Source organism: Oncorhynchus tshawytscha, linkage group LG07 (genome assembly GCF_018296145.1).
Source record: "Oncorhynchus tshawytscha isolate Ot180627B linkage group LG07, Otsh_v2.0, whole genome shotgun sequence".
In the NCBI taxonomy this organism is placed as follows: Eukaryota; Metazoa; Chordata; class Actinopteri; order Salmoniformes; family Salmonidae; genus Oncorhynchus; species Oncorhynchus tshawytscha.
The window spans coordinates 15,897,240-15,913,626 of NC_056435.1; the positions used below are offsets into that span (position 1 = coordinate 15,897,240).

Consider the following 16,387-nt stretch of genomic DNA (forward strand, 5'->3'; position numbering starts at 1 on the left):
AGATATTACATAAATGATAGAGAAGAAGCCTTGAATAGGCAGTCTGTAGAAAGCCAAGAGGCTTTGGAATGTGTTTGGAGTAGAGCGATGTGTTGATATAGGGAAGACAGATGGATATCTGTGGATTAGGTGGAGGGGTTGAGGTCAGGAGGTGAGGGTTGAGGTCAGTCCCCCTTAACTTCTTAAGGTATAGGGGGCAGCATTTTCACTTTTGGATAAATAGCGTGCCCAATTTCAACTTCCTGCTACTCATGCCAAGAATATAAGATATGCATATTATTAGTAGATTTGGATAGAAAACACTCTGAAGTTTCTAAAACTGTTTGAATCATGCCTGTGAGTATAACAGAACCTACGTAGCAGGCAAAGCCCGAGGACTAACCGTTCAGAACTTTTATTTTTTTGGTCTCTGTTCAGTGAGTTCTCATTGGGAAACGATATTTCTTAGGCACTTGTTTGTCACCAGTCTTTGGAATTTGGTTGAGGTTATTCCTTTGTGCAATGAAGAAGTATGGCCATCTAGAAAATGGGTAACACTGTTGAGAGTTGAGCAAGACTTGAAAAGTAGCGTTGGTGTGTTGTCTTCCTGTATTGAACACAGATAGACCCGTCTTCAATTTGATTGATTATTAACGTTTAAAAATACCTGAAGTTGTATTACAAAAGTAGTTTGAAATGTTTTGGCAAAGTTTACAGGTAACTTTTGAAATATTTTGTAGTGACGTTGCGCATTTTGGAAGCTATTTTTTTCTGGATCAAACGCGCCAAATAAATGGACATTTTGGATATATATGGACGGAATTAATCGAACAAAATGACCAATTGTAGTGGAGTGCCAACAAAAGAAGCTCGTCAAAGTTGAGGCATGTTTTCTATTTTATTTCTGCGTTTTGTGTAGCGCCTGCAGGGTTGAAATATGCTACTCTATTTGTTTACTGTTGTGCTATCATCAGATAATAGCTTCTTATGCTTTTGCTGAAAAGCCTTTTTAAAATCTGACATGTTGGCTGGATTCACAACGAGTGTAGCTTTAATTTAGTCTTACATGTGTGATTTTAATGAAAGTTTGATTTTTATATCATTTTATTTGAATTTGCCGCGCTGCATTTTCCCTGGCTTTTGGCCAAGTGGGACTCAAGCGTCCCCTATACCATAAGAAGTTAATGCAACCGCTGTGTCAGATTTCAAAAACGTTTTACGGTAAAAGCACACCATGCAATTATGTTAGGTCAGCGCCTAGCCACAGAACCATACAGCCATTTTCCAACCATGGAGAGGTGTCACAAAACTCAGAAATAGCGTTGTAGTTATTCACTTACCTTTGATCTTCATCGGAATGCACTCCCAGGAATCCCAGTTCCACAATAAATGTTTGTTTTGTTCGATAAAGTCCATTTATGTCCAAATACTTCCTTTTTGTTTGAGCGTTTAGTTCATATTGTATATTGGACTGTATATTGGACAGGCAATCCCTTGAAAAACTACAAACCTCAGACTTCCCACTTCCTGGTTGGATTTTTTTCTCTGGTTTTTGCCTGCCATAAGAGTTCTGTTATACTCACAGACATCATTCAAACATTATATGCATATAATTATATGCATATTCTAGCTTTTGGGACTGAGTAGCATGTTGTTTACTCTGGGCACCTTATTCATCCAAGCTACTCAATACTGCCCCCCAGTCCCAAAGAAGTTAACAAAGATTTGCAGTCTGTTTTGGAATGGGCGGCCAGTGATAAACTGGTCCTAAAACATTTCTAAAACTAAGAGGATTGTATTTGATACAAATCATTCCCTAAGTTCTAGACTTCAGCTGAATCTGGTAATGAATGGTGTGACTGTTGAACAAGTTGAGGAGACTAAATTAGTTGTTACCTTAGATTGTAAACTGTCATGGTCTTAACATATAGATTTAGTGGTTGTAAAGATGGGGAGAGGTCTGTTCTTAGTAAAGAGATGCTCTACTTTTTTGACACCACACTGCACAAAACAAGTCTTGCAGGCTCTAGTTTGATCTGATCTCCATTATTGGGATCCCGAGTGGCACAGGGGTCTAAGGCGTCACTACAGACCCGGTTCAATCCCGGGCTGTATCACAACCGGCTGTGATCGTCAGTCCCATAGGGCAACACACTTGGCCCAGGCCATCATTGTAAATAAGAAATTGTTCTTAACTGACTTGACTATTTAAATAAAAAATAAAAACACATTTGGTCAAGTGCTGCAAAGAAAGACATAGTTAACCTGACTGGGAACGGTGTTCCGCTATGGGCCAATGAAATTGCAGGGCGGCAAATACAAATCAACAGAAATCTCATAAATCAAATTTCTCAAACATACAAGTATTAGGCACCATTTTAAAGATAAAATTATCCTTAATGCAACCGCTGACTCAGATTTTAAAAATGCTTTACTGCGAAAGCACACCAAAAGATTGTTAGGTCAGTACCTAGTCACAGTAAAACACAGCCATTTTTCCAGCCAAAGAGAAGTGTCACAAAAGTCAGAAATAGCATTAAAATTAATCACTTACCTTTGATGATCTTCATCTGGTGGCACTCCCAGGTCTCCATGTTACACAATGTTTTGTTCGATAATGTGCCTCTTAATGAGCAAAAACCTCCTTTTTGTTTGCGCGTTTTGTCCAGTAATCCGAATGCAGAAGGCGCGTGCACTAATTCCAGACGAAAAGTTTAAAATAAAAAAAATACAATAAAAGTTAGTAGAACCATGCCAAACGATGTTTAAAATCAATCCTCCGGTTGTTTTTGACATAAATAATCAATAATATTTCAACCGGATAAAAGCTTTGTCAATAGGAAAGGAGAAACAAGAAAGGCGTGTTCTCGATCAGGGCACATGGCTGATGAATGGAAAATGTAATTGGTCACTGATTGAAAGTGCCTTGTCTCCCTCATTTTTCAGAGTAAAAGCCTGAAAGAATGCCTAAAGACTGGTCACATGTTGAGGAAGCCACGGAGCTCGTGAACTGGGTCCTAAGTCTTTGTATCGTGGATAGGCTTTCAATGGGAAAAACAGACTTTCAAAATAATAGTACTTCCTGGTTGGATTTTCCTCGGTTTTTCATCTGCCATATCAGTTCTGTTATACTCACACATTATTTTAACAGTTTTGGAAACTAAAACAAATTTCTATCCAAATCTACTAATTATATGCATATCCTATCTTCTGGGACTGAGTGGCAGGAAGTTTAATTTGGGCAGGCTTTTCATCCAAAATTTTGAATGCTGTGAAGTTAAGCTGCAGCTGGCCCAGAACAGAGCGACACATCTTGGGACTGACTCATTGTAATCAGAGGGCTAATATTCATACTATGCATGACAGTCTCTCTTGGCTAAGAGTTGAGGAAAGACTGACTGCATCACTTCTTGTTTTTATAATAAACATTGTGTTGGAACATCCAAATTGTTTGCATAGTCAACTTGCACACAGCACTTGACACATACACTTATCCTGCCAGACATACCACCAGGGTATTTTTACAGTCCCCAGGTCCAGAACAAATTCAAGGACATGTACAGTATTATACAGAGCCATAAGAGCATGGAACTCCCTTATATAGTGCAAGTGAACAGCAAACCTGGTTTCTAAAAACAAATAAATCAACACTTCACGGCACAACGCCTCTCCCACATGTGACCTACTTGTTGTGTGTATATACTGACATGTATGTGTGACTGATCGACGCAGACACACACATTTAAAAACATTAACATGTAAATTGACATTATTTTGTCTAATGTATTTTTCGGTATATGTCGGATCCCAGTAAGACTAGCTGTCACCATTAGTGTCGGCTAATGGGGATCCTAATAAATCCAAAAAATAAATGGGGGCCCCCTTTTGGTCGAGTCCCCTGGGCATGTAATCTGGTCATAATAACTACAAGATTTAGATGGCTGGTTTACCTTACTAACATGGGCTAGTAGTTGATCAACTGAACATTTCTGACCGATTATAGATATCTCTCCAATGTCTGTCTGTGAGTATGGCTTGGCTGCCTTAGATTAACCTGAACTTGTTCCATAAGAAACACTTGTTTTGCTACAGTGTTCACCAATCAATACACCCCTGACTTCTCCTTTTCTCTTGTTACTTCTCAGGCATGTTGCAGAGCTCATCTTCTACATGGAGGAGCTCCGGGCACACATCAGGAAGTACGGTCCCGTAATGCAACGGTACTATGTGCAGTACTTGTCCGGCTTTGACGCTGTGATTCTCAATGAGCTTGTGCAGGTGAGACACCCCCCATACACACATTAACACGTGCACGCTGCCACACGAATACTAGTTTTTGCATTCAACATTTTGCAACAACAAGACAGTTACATGTATATCTCCCCTTCTAGAACCTCTCCGTCTGCCCTGAGGATGAGTCCATCATCATGTCCTCCTTTGTGAACACCATGACCTCCCTCAGCGTGAAGCAAGGTATTCAGCCTGCCATTTACGATACTCGCCTGCCTGCCACTACCTCCTTCCCAAGTGTTGCTTTTTGTATAGACACTGTGGTGGGTGCGGATGTTGACATCAGGATATGAGTGTTTGTGCTTGTGTTGCAGTGGAGGACGGAGACATGTTTGATTTCCGGGGCATGAGGCTTGACTGGTTCCGTCTGCAGGTAAGCCACTGCCAGACCAGGGCTGGTTATGGTAGCCATATCAAAAACAGTCCTCGTATTACAAAGCTCAATAACTCTATGCTACCGTAGTAATACCCTTATGGGACAGTTTTTTGGACCCAGATTATAATCTCCTTTGGAAGTGCTTTTTAGACTAGTATTAGGTTTCATTTGTGTCTGGGAAGCTGTCCCTATGAATATTATGTCTATTTGTAAACAATCTGCTCCATGTCGTATTCGATAGGGGGGTACAGCTAGTGATTTGGCGAGTGAAATGTTTCAAGAGCAATATAAATTGAACAAAACAGTTGCGTTTAGGCATTGTATCCTGGTTTACTATATGCTAGTTTGCAGCATTTACAGCACATAAACGGTGTTTACCCCCTTCATTCTTTTCAATATAAGACTTTGGGGTAGGGGGGATTGCTGAACTGACATGGAATTGTTTTAAACTGGTCATACTATGGATCATTTAGCTATTTGGTTTAGAACTTTAGGACCCCTTTAAGTATAAAAACTATACTGTACCAGTCAGTTTGGACACACCTCATTCAAGGGTTTTTCATTATTTGTACTACTTTCTACGTTGTAGAATAATAGTGAAGACATCAAAACTATGAAACAACACACATGGAATCATGTAGTAACCTGATTCTTCAAAGTAGCCACCATTTGCCATAATGACAGCTTTGCACACTCTTGGCATTCTCTCAACCAGCTTCATGAGGTAGTCACCTGGAATGCATTTCAATTAACAGGTGTCTCTTGTTAAAAGTTAATTTGTGGAATGTATTTCCTTAATGCATTTGAGCCAATCAGTTGTGTTTTGACAAGGTAGGGGCGGTATACAGAAGATGGCCCTAAAAGACTAAATCAAATAAGCAAAGAGAAATGGCAGTCCATCATTACTTTAAAACCTAGACATGTCTTATATTGGCAGAAAGGTTACATTCTTGTTAATTTAACTGCACTGTCCAATTTACAGTTGCATGGTATTTTTTCACTGTAATAGCTATTGTTTGAGGAGCATGCACAACAAAACCTTTATCACAGCAACTGGTTTGGGACATTCACCTCTGAAAGTAAATAATGTACTTAAATTCAGTAATCTTGCTGTTTTGTCATCCTGAGCGTCCCAGAGATAAAATGTAGCATCAGTTTTATTTGATAAAATCAATTTTTATATTCAAATGTAGGACCTGGGTTCTACAGTTTGAACCCCTGCTCTGTCTGCCCCTAGATGTGAAGGTTTGTGTCTTCTCTGTAGGGGATGCTAATTATCCATTTATGACATTCCTGGGAGTGTGTAAACTTGCATTTTTTATTACTATATAATTTTGGGATGTTCTCTATATTTATGTACTTGTAAATGTATCAATTGACCAATTCTGCACATTTGGGCAGTCTTGATACAACATTTTGAACAGTAATGCAATGGTTCATTAGATCATTATAAAACTTTGCACATACACTGCTGCCATCTAGTGGTCAGAATCTAAATTCTTTCTCTTGCATTTCAAAGAGGACGGAACAAAACAAAAAAATTGAAATCGCATGTTTTTTTCTTTGTATTATCTTTTACTAGATCTAGTGTGTTATATTCTCCTACATTAATTTCACATCACATCTGCAGACTTCAAAGTGTTGCCTTTCAAATGGTATCAAGAATATGCATATCCTTGCTTCAGGTTCAAACTATAATTCGCTATGATGTAACTGGCTCTTATGAGGAACGCGACAGGAAAGAAAGACCCAGAGTTACCTCTGCTGCAGAGGATAAGTTCATTAGAGTTACCAGCCTCAGAAATTGCAGCCCAAATAAATTGCAGCCGGAAGAAATGGCAGCAGTTTTAGGGGCGCCCAACCAATTGTGCTGTTATGTGGGTTTTTTTGCATTATTTGTCTTCTCTTACGGCAAAAAATTGCTTCTGGATATCAGGACAGCGATCACTCACCTCAGATTAGACAAAGATTTTTTCTCCAACAAGCAAGGCGCACAGGTCATTCTCCAAACACCCGACAGGGCCAACAACCCGTTATTTGGAAGAGGAAGAAACGCAAGCACAGAGGACACAGAGCGGGATGCCTCGTGAGGACCCGTCAGAAAGGCGAGTTGGAAAGCTGCTGTTAACTTCAATATTACTCGCCAACATGCAATCATTGGACAATAAATTAGACGAGGTACGATCACGAATATCCTACCAACGGGACATCAAAAACTGTAATATCCTATGTTTCACAGAATTATGGCTGAATGACGACATGGATATTCAGCTAACGGGATATATACGCTGCACCGGCAAGATAGAAGAGCACACTCCGGTAAGACGAGGGGTGGCGGTCTGTGCGTATCTGTAAACAACAGCTGGTGCACGACATCTATGGAAGTCTCTAGATTTTGCTCGCCTGAAGTAGAGTATATTGTGATAAATTGCAGGCCTCACTACTTGCCATGGGAGTTTTCAGCTATACTTTTCGTGGCTGGCACTAAGACCACACTCAGTCAGCTGTATAAGGAAATAAACAAACGGGAAACCACTCACCCAGAGGCGGCGCTCCTAGTGGCCAGAGTCTTTAATGCAGGTAAACTCAAATCAGTTCTACCAAATTTCTATCAACATGTTAAATGTGCAACCAGAGGGATTTTTTTAGATCACCTGTACTCCACACAGAAATGCGTACAACGCTCCCCCTCGCCCTCCATTTGGTAAATCTGACCACAACTCTATCCTCCTGCTCCTTCCTGCTTACAAGCAAAAATTAAAGCAGGAAGCACCAGTGACTCAGTCTATAAAAAAGTTGTCAGGTGAAGCAGATGCTAAACTACAGGAATGTTTTGCTATCACAGACTGGAACATGTTTCGGGATTCTTCCGATGGCATTGAGGAGTACACCACATCAGTCACTGGTTTTATCAATAAGTGCATCGAGGACGTCGTCCCCATAGTGACTGTACGTACATACCCCAACCAGAAGCCATGGATTACAGGCAACATTCGCACCGAGCTAAAGGGTAGAGCTGCCTCTTTCAAGGTGTGGGACTCTAACCCGAAAGCTTACAAGAAATCCCGCTATGCCTTGCGACGAACCATCAAACAGATAAAGCGTCAATACAGGGCTAAGGTTGAATCATACTACACTGGCTCTGACGCTCGTCTTATGTGGCAGGGCTTGCAAACTATTACAGACTACAAAGGGACGCACAGCCGCATGCTGCATAGTGACACGAGCCTACCAGACGAGCTAAATCACTTCTATGCTCGCTTTGAGGCAAGCAACACTGAGGCATGCATGAGAGCATCAGCTCTTCCGGACGACTGTGTGATCACACTCTCCGTAGCCGACGTGAGTAAGACCTTTAAATAGGTCAACATACACAAGGCTGCGGGGCCGGACGGATTATCAGCATGTGTGCTCCGGGCATGTGCTGACCAACTGGCACTTCACTGACATTTTCAACATGTTTCAAGCAGACCTTCATAGTCCCTGTTCCCAAGAACACAAAGGCAACCTGCCTAAATGACTATAGACCTGTAGCACTCACGTCCGTAGCCATGAAGTGCTTTGAAAGGCTGGTATCTACGCCATTATCCCAGAAACCCTAGACCGACTCCAATTTGTACACCGCCCAAGCAGATCCACAGATGATGCAATCTCTATTGCACTCCACACTGCCCTTTCCCACCTGGACAAAATAAATACTTGTGTGAGAATTCTATTCATTGACTACAGCTCAGCATTCAACACCATAGTACCTTCGAAGCTCATCACTAAGCTAAGGATCCTGGGACTAAACACCTCCCTCTGCAACTAGATCCTGGACTTCCTGATGGGCCACTCCCAGGTGGTGAGGGTAGGTAGCAACACATCTGCCACGCTGATCCTCAACACTGGAGCCCCTCAGGGGTGCGTGCTCAGTCCCCTCCTGTACTCCCTGTTCACCCACAACTGTATGACCAGGCACGACAACAACATCATTAAGTTTGCAGACGACACAACAGTGGTAGGCGTGATCACTGACAATGACGAGCCAGCCTATAGGGAGGAGGTCAGAGACCTGGCAGGGTGGTGCCAGAATAACAACCTATCCCTCAACATAAGACTGAGATGATTGTGGACTACAGGAAAAGGAGGACCGAGCACTTCCCCATTCTCATCGACGGGGCTGTAGTGGAGCAGGTTGAGAGCTTCAAGATCCTTGGTGTCCACATCACCAACAAACTAGAATGGTCCAAACACACCAAGACAGTTGTGAAGAGGGCACGACAAAGTCTATTGCCCCTCAGGAAACTAAAAAGGCATGGGTCCTGAGATCCTCTGCACACATCAACCACAGTCACTCACAAAGCATCGTTGCCCATCGCGCCACAAAAGCTGCGGCCCACTGCAAGGGGAACCACTATTTCAAGGTCTCAGAGAGTGTAACGTCACCGATCGAAATGCTATTAGCGCGCACCACCGCTAACTAGCTAGCCATTTCACATCGGTCACACACAGTCACTTTAACCATATCAACATGTACATACTACCTCAATCAGCCTGACTAACCGGTATCTGTATGTAGCCTTGCTACTTTTATAGCCTCACTAATGTATATAGCCTTGTTCTGTCTTTCTACTGTTGTTTTTTTTTTTACTTACCTATTGTTCACCTAATACCATTTTTGCACTATTGGTTAGAGCCTGTAAGTAAGCATTTCACTGTTAGGTCTACACCTGTTGTATTCTGCGCACGTGACAAACTTTGATTTGATTTGAAATAAATACTTCACAGATTTCAAGTGACAGACGCATCTCAACATTTGTTGAGGGGAGACAACGTGATTTTAGACCTGTACTGTCAAATTGCTGCTAAGAAACCACTACTTAAGGACACCAATAAGAGGAAGAGACTTGCTTGGGCCAAAAAATGGACATTAGACTGGTGGAAATCTGTCCGTGTCTTTGTGAGAAGCAGCGTAGGTGAACTGATGAGCTCCTCTTGTGTGGTTCCCACCATGAAGAATGGATGAGGAGGTGTGATGGTGTGGGGGTGCCTTGCTGGTGACACTGTCTGTGATTTTAATTAGAATTCAAGGCACATTTAAAACGGCATGGCTACCACAGCATTCTGCAGCAATACGCCAACCCATCTGGTTTGCGCTTAGTGGGATTATTGTTTGTTTTTCAACAGGACAATGACCCAACACACCTCCAGGTTGTGTAAGGCCTATTTGACTGAGAAGGAGAGTGATGGAGTGCTGTATCAGATGACCTGGCCTGGGATGAGTTGGACCGCAGAGTGAAGGAAAAGCAGCCAACAAGCGCTCAGCATATATAGGAACTCCTTCAAGACTGTTGGAAAAGCATTCCTCATGAAGCTGGTTGAGAGAATGACAGTGTGCAAAGCTGTAATCAATGCAAAGGGTGGCCACTTTGAAAAATCTCATATTAAATATATTTTTAATTTGTTTAACACTTTTTTTGGTTACTACATGATTCCATATGTGTTATTTCATAGTTTTGATGTCTTCACAATTATTATACAATTTAGAAAATAGTCAAAATGATATAAAACCCTAGAATGAGTAGGTGTTTCCAAACTTTTGACTGGTACTGTATATAAAAAAAATGATATGATAAAATGTTCATTTTGGACATTTCTACCAAATCCCAAAGAACCGCATTGAATAACACATCCATAAATGGCAGAAAGGGCCGTTTAAAAAAAAAAAACACAGTTTTGGAGTGTTTGTTCTAAATTTAGGAGCTATAAAAATCTCAGGAAGTTTACTGTTAATTTGGAAAGTATTCTGTCCCCTTAACATTTTCCACCTGTGTATTTAAGGTCCCACAGTTGACAGTGCATGTCAGAGCAGAAACCAAGCCATGAGGTCAAAAGAATTGTCCGTAGAGTGCTGAGACAGGATTCTGTTGAGGCACAGCTGGCGAAGGGTACCGACAAATTTCTGCAGCATTGAAGGTCCCCAAGAGCACAGTGGCCTCCATTCTTAAATGGAAGAAATGTGTAACCACCAGGACAGCTAAGCAATTGGTGGAGAAGGGCCTTGGTCAGGGAGGTGTCCATGAACCTGATGGTCACTCTGACAGAGCTCCAGAGTTCCTCTGTGGAGATGGTTGTCCTTCTGGAAGGTTCTCCCATCTCTGCAGCACTCCACCAATCAGACCTTTTATGGTAGTGTGGCCAGATGGAAGCCACTCCTCAGTAAAAGGCATATGAAAGCCTACATGGAGTTTGCAAAAGGCCCCTAAAGGACTCTGACCATGAGAAACAAGATTCTCTGGTCTGATGAAACCAAGATTGAACTCTTTGGCCTGAATGCAACGCGTCACGTGGTGTATTGTGTGTAGTAGATTGATGAGGGGAAAAAACTATTTAATCCGTTTTATAATAAGGCTGTAACATAACAAAATATGGAAAAGGTGTAGGGGTCTGAATACTTTCTGAATGCACCATATTTGCAGTATCTATCTATCTATCTAATCTCCACCCCCCCCCCCCAAAAAAAACATGCCAGCCCTGGGTCCTGGGCTGGCATGGTTACACGTGGTCTGTGGTTGTGAGACTGGTTGGACGTACTGCTAACTTCTCTAAAACAATGTTTATGGCAGCTTATGAATATTAAATGGACAGGCAACGGCTCTACTGGACATTCCTGCAGTCAGCATGCCAATTGCACGCTCCCTCAGAACTTCTGTGGCATTGTGTGACAAAACTGCACATTTAAACTGGGCTTTTATTGTTCCCAGCTCAAGGTGCACCTGGGTAATGAGCATGCTGTTTAATCAGATTCTTCATATGCTACACCTGTCAGGTAGATAGATTATCTTGTCGAAGGAGAAATGCTTACTATCATGGATGTAAACAAATTTGTGCACAACATTTGGGAGAAATAGGCTCTGTTGTGCGAATGGAACATTTCTGGGATTTTTTATTTCAGCTCATTAAACATGGGAACAAGAAGCAGAAGTGTGACACTGGCGGATGCAGTGAATAGAGACTCATCAATGGAAGAAAAAAAACTCATCCCTCTTTTTCGTTTTTATTATATATTTATTTTTTAACCTTTTATTTAACTAGGCAAGTCAGTTAAGAACAAATTCTTATTTACAATGACGGCCTACCCCAGCCATCCCAGACGAAGCTGGGCCAATTGTGCGCCGACCTATGGGACTCCCAATCACGGCCGGATGTGATATGTAACTTAGATTGACGTGTCAATCGACTCTGGGGGGTTAAACACCAGTTGTAAGAGAGACTGTAATATGATGCTAGCTGAAAGGGAGAATGGTTTTGATTTGAAATTCAAGGTATTTTTATTGATGTGATGAAACTGTTGTCTGTCTCTCTCGCTCTCTCCAGGCCTACACTAGTGTGTCAAAAGCCTCTCTGGGCATCGCTGACCACCGTGAACTGGGCAAGATGATGAACACCATCATATTCCACACCAAGATGGTGGACTCCCTGGTGGAGATGTTAGTGGAAACCTCAGACATCTCCATCTTCTGGTAATACATAACCCAACAGACAGAAAATATATACATAAATTTCATTTTGTTCATACAGAGTAGGTCAGCATTGATACCAGGGTCTCATATACAAGGGAGCTGCAAAAGCATGTACATACACAATAAAATGTAATACAATGACTATCTGTACAACAATATTAATCAAAAAAGAACACAAGTCTCACATATCACCGTCCTTAAACTTCTAATCTGTCCACTGCAGACCAGCAATGGCCTCAAGGCTATTCCATGAGCTGGGGGTATAAAAACTAAAAGTATTTTTTTCCCCCTATCAGTGGAGACCCGTGGGACCTCCAGAACCAGCTAGTCCAAAGAGCGGGTCTGAAAATTAGCTGTATCTCCAAATATTGCGTGAGGTGGGGGAGTCTCTGAAAAAAACGCTTCATATTAAAAAGCATCCAATGCTGGACCCTTCTGGTAGTCAGAGACTCCCAGCCAACAAAACTATACAAAATGCAGTGATGTGTAAAGAAATTACCCCCAGTAATAAAACGCAGTGCTGATTTTAAAACCGAGACTGCCGCGTGAATGTAGACTATATCACCATAATCGCGACCTGGGAGAAGAGATGCTTGAACAACCTTCCTCCTACTTTTAAAATTGAGGCAGGATGTATTTCTATAAAAGAAACCAATCTTAATTATCTGCTTTTCAATGTGTGTTTTAAAAAATAGCTCATCGTGAGTCCAAGTACTTATAATGGGGAACTTGGGTTCAATTTGGGTTCCCTTCAATGTGCAGATACTCAGGTCCTCAGGGTCAATATTACGAGACCCAGAGAACAACATAAACCTGTTTTATTAGGATTAAGCACTAGTTTAAGATCAGTAAGCTATTTGTTTGTTGAAAGTCATGAATGGCCTGCTGTACTGAGGGGGCAAAGGAGTAAATAACTATCTGCTTATAGAGATGAATGTTACAGGTTTTAAGATGGACAAATATTATTTATATAAATAGTGAAAAGAACGGAGCCCAAAATTGACCCCTGCGGCACTTCTTTCTTAATATTGAGGAAACTACATTTGATAAGCACACATTTTGTCCTGTTATAGAATTAAGATTGTATAAAACTACCATTTGGGTATATGCCTCAAGAGAGGACATGGAATAAAATAAGTGTTAGTGAGGGTTCTTGCTCGAGTAAGCCTAACAGCTCTTAGTACTGAGAAAATGTTCGTGATAGCAGTCTGGATCCTATTTCATTAGGATGAAATAGATCTACAGTGAGGGAAAAAAGTATTTGATCCCCTGCTGATTTTGTACATTTGCCCACTGACAAAGAAATGATCAGTGTATAATTTTAATGGTAGGTTTATTTGAACAGTGAGAGACAGAATAACAACAAAAAATCCAGAAAAACGCATGTTATAAATTGATTTGCAGTTTAATGAGGGAAATAAGTATTTGACCCCTCTGCAAAACATGACTTAGTACTTGGTGGAAAAACCCTTGTTGGCAATCAGAGGTCATACGTTTCTTGTAGTTGGCCACCAGGTTTGCACACATCTCAGGAGGGATTTTGTCCCACTCCTCTTTGCAGATCTTCTGCAAGTCATTAAGCTTTTGAGGCTGATTTTTGGTAACTCGAACCTTCAGCTCCCTCCACAGATTGTCTATGGGAATAAGGTCTGGAGACTGGCTAGGCCACTCCAGGACCTTAATGTGCTTCTTCTTGAGCTACTCCTTTGTTGCCTTGGCTGTGTGTTTTGGGTCATTGGGTCATGCTGGAATACCCATCCACGAGGCATTTTCAATGCCCTAGCTGAGGGAAGTAGGTTCTCACCCAAGATTTGACGATACATGGCCCCGTCCATTGTCCCTTTGATGCAGGGAAGTTGTCCTGTCCCCTTAGCAGAAAAAAACACCCCCAAAGCATAATGTTTCCACCTCCATGTTTGATGGTGTTCTTGGGGTCATGGGCATCATTCCTCCTTCTCCAAACACGGCGAGTTGAGTTGATGCCAAAGAGCTCCATTTTGGTCTCATCTGACCACAACACTTTCACCCAGTTGTCCTCTGAATCATTCAGATGTTCATTTTGGGCATGTACTTCAGACGGGCATGTACATGTGCTTTCTTGAGCAGGGGGACCTTGCGGGCGCTGCAGGATTTCAGTCCTTCACGGCGTAGTGTGTTACCAATTGTTTTCTTGGTGACTATGGTCCCAGCTGCCTTGAGATCATTGACAAGATCTTCCCGTGTAGTTCTGGGCTGATTCCTCACCGTTCTCATGATCATTGCAACTCCACGTGCTGAGATCTTGCATGGGGCGCCAGACCGAGGGAGATTGTCAGTTCTTTTGTGTTTCTTCCAACTGTTGTCACCTTCTCATCAAGCTGCTTGGTGATGGTCTTGTAGCCCATTCCAGCCTTGTGTAGGTCTACAATCTTGTCCCTGACATCCTTGGAGAGCTTTTTGATCTTGGCCATGGTGGAGAGTTTGGAATTTGATTGATTGATTGCTTCTGTGGACAGCTGTCTTTTATACAGGTAACAAACTGAGATTAGGAGCACTCCCTTTAAGAGTTTGCTCCTAATCTCAGCTCGTTACCTGTATAAAAGACACCTGGGAGCCAGAAATCTTTCTGATTGAGAGGGGGTCAAATACTTATTTCCCTCATTAAAATGCAAATCAATTTATAACATGTTTGACATGCGTTTTTCTGGATTTCATTTGTTGTTATTCTGTCTCTCACCGTTCAAATAAACCTACCATTGAAATTATAGACTGATCATTTCTTTGTCAGTGGGCAAACGTACAAAATCAGCAGGGGATCAAATACTTTTTCCCTCACTGTACAATGGTTTCTTAGCCAAACATGTAGAGACCACTTACGGCTGAATTTCTCGCAGTTCCAACGCGCAGAAGAAATAGGACCAGAGTTTATGGGTTGTTTGCCTGAATCCTGTATGGTCACGATAAGCTGTTTTTAAAATGGATTTGAGCTTTTCTGCTTTCACTCACTTGACATGAATTTTGATGGTTGGGAACAGTTCTTGTAAATCCATCATGTGCACCCCCAGGTAATAAAGAGTACTTGCATCTGGGATGACAAACCTTGGAGGTTTCAGCAATGATGCTAGATCAGGGGTCTCCAACCCTGTTCCTGGAGAGCTTACTTTCCTGTAGGTTTTTGCTCCAACCCCAGAGTGAAAACCTATATGATGGTAGCTCTCCAATGAATAGGTTTGCAGAGCCCCGTGCTTCTTGATTCCTAGCTGGAGCAGATGAATCTCCCCCTGCTGCTCCCCCATTTCAAAAATTGCTGACGTTTGGGGCCGAGGGTGGGGGGCCTTTGACTCACATTGGGTGTTCTCAAAGCCCTCAGCAGACCGGGAGATGTGGACCGCTCATTACTTACACTGGGGACTCTGGACTACCTTTTTGCAAATCCTACTGTGGGAGTGGAATTTCCAGGCTGAAATTGATTGGCCAGGAAGAGCCCAGATCACGCTTGTGGTCAGTGGCTTGCTCTTCTAACTTCAGCTTTTACCTTTACCGGTGAATGTCACGGAGTGCTGGGACTGGCTAGATGGGAATTGGGGTAGAGCGGGTCGGGAACGCCGTTGTGTAGTCGTATGTTTGGGAAGTCGACCTCCATAGTTTTTGTCCCGGTCTGTCTCAATGGCAGATCCGCCCCAAGGGAGAGTATATTCGTTGCCGCATTCACTCTAGAAGCCTCTTGGTGATAATTCAGTCTACTCTTCAGTCTCCTCTTGATGCGTGATCATCCGATCCTTCAGCTGATTATTTTGATTGCACTTTAAACAAATGTAGACCTAGGTAAATTCTTCCTCCTTCACACCAGAACTGCCAGGCCTTTCAGTCTATAAGTATCCACTAGAGAATGTTGTCAGGGGCACCATTAGCATACACATAGCATCCATCCAATGACGGGTCAGCATTCTAACAGTCTCATAAATAAATCAAAACGTTTTACCTGCATGTGACTGCAGTATTTGATAAAGTGGTGCTCCTTTCCCTGCCTCGTTCAATTAATTCCATGCTCCGCCCATCTCTTCATGTACAATTTTACAACTAATAATATTATCAGTCATCAGATTATTGTCAATTTAATCTTGTCTTTAGGCTAATTTATGTGTGAAATTAGTTTCGGTATAGTTTAGGTGTAGTTCGCTTCCTCTCACTCGTCACCTCGGATAGTCAAGGATATGTTTTGCATTATTCTAAAGGCCTCCTGCAACACGTAGCATGT

At 42.0% G+C, this 16,387-nt stretch overlaps 1 protein-coding gene across 3 annotated transcripts in view; it reads left to right on the top strand.

Moving 5' to 3' along the window:
* LOC112232500 (nck-associated protein 1-like) overlaps positions 1–16,387 on the top strand; it is a 58,807-nt gene that overhangs the window by 30,104 nt on the left and 12,316 nt on the right. For all 3 annotated transcript variants that reach the window (XM_042324152.1, XM_042324153.1, XM_042324154.1), the window contains exons 13-16: positions 4,125–4,257; positions 4,371–4,452; positions 4,584–4,642; positions 12,005–12,150. In XM_042324152.1, the coding sequence (XP_042180086.1) occupies positions 4,125–4,257; positions 4,371–4,452; positions 4,584–4,642; positions 12,005–12,150 (420 nt within the window). The remainder of the gene's footprint in view (positions 1–4,124; positions 4,258–4,370; positions 4,453–4,583; positions 4,643–12,004; positions 12,151–16,387) is intronic.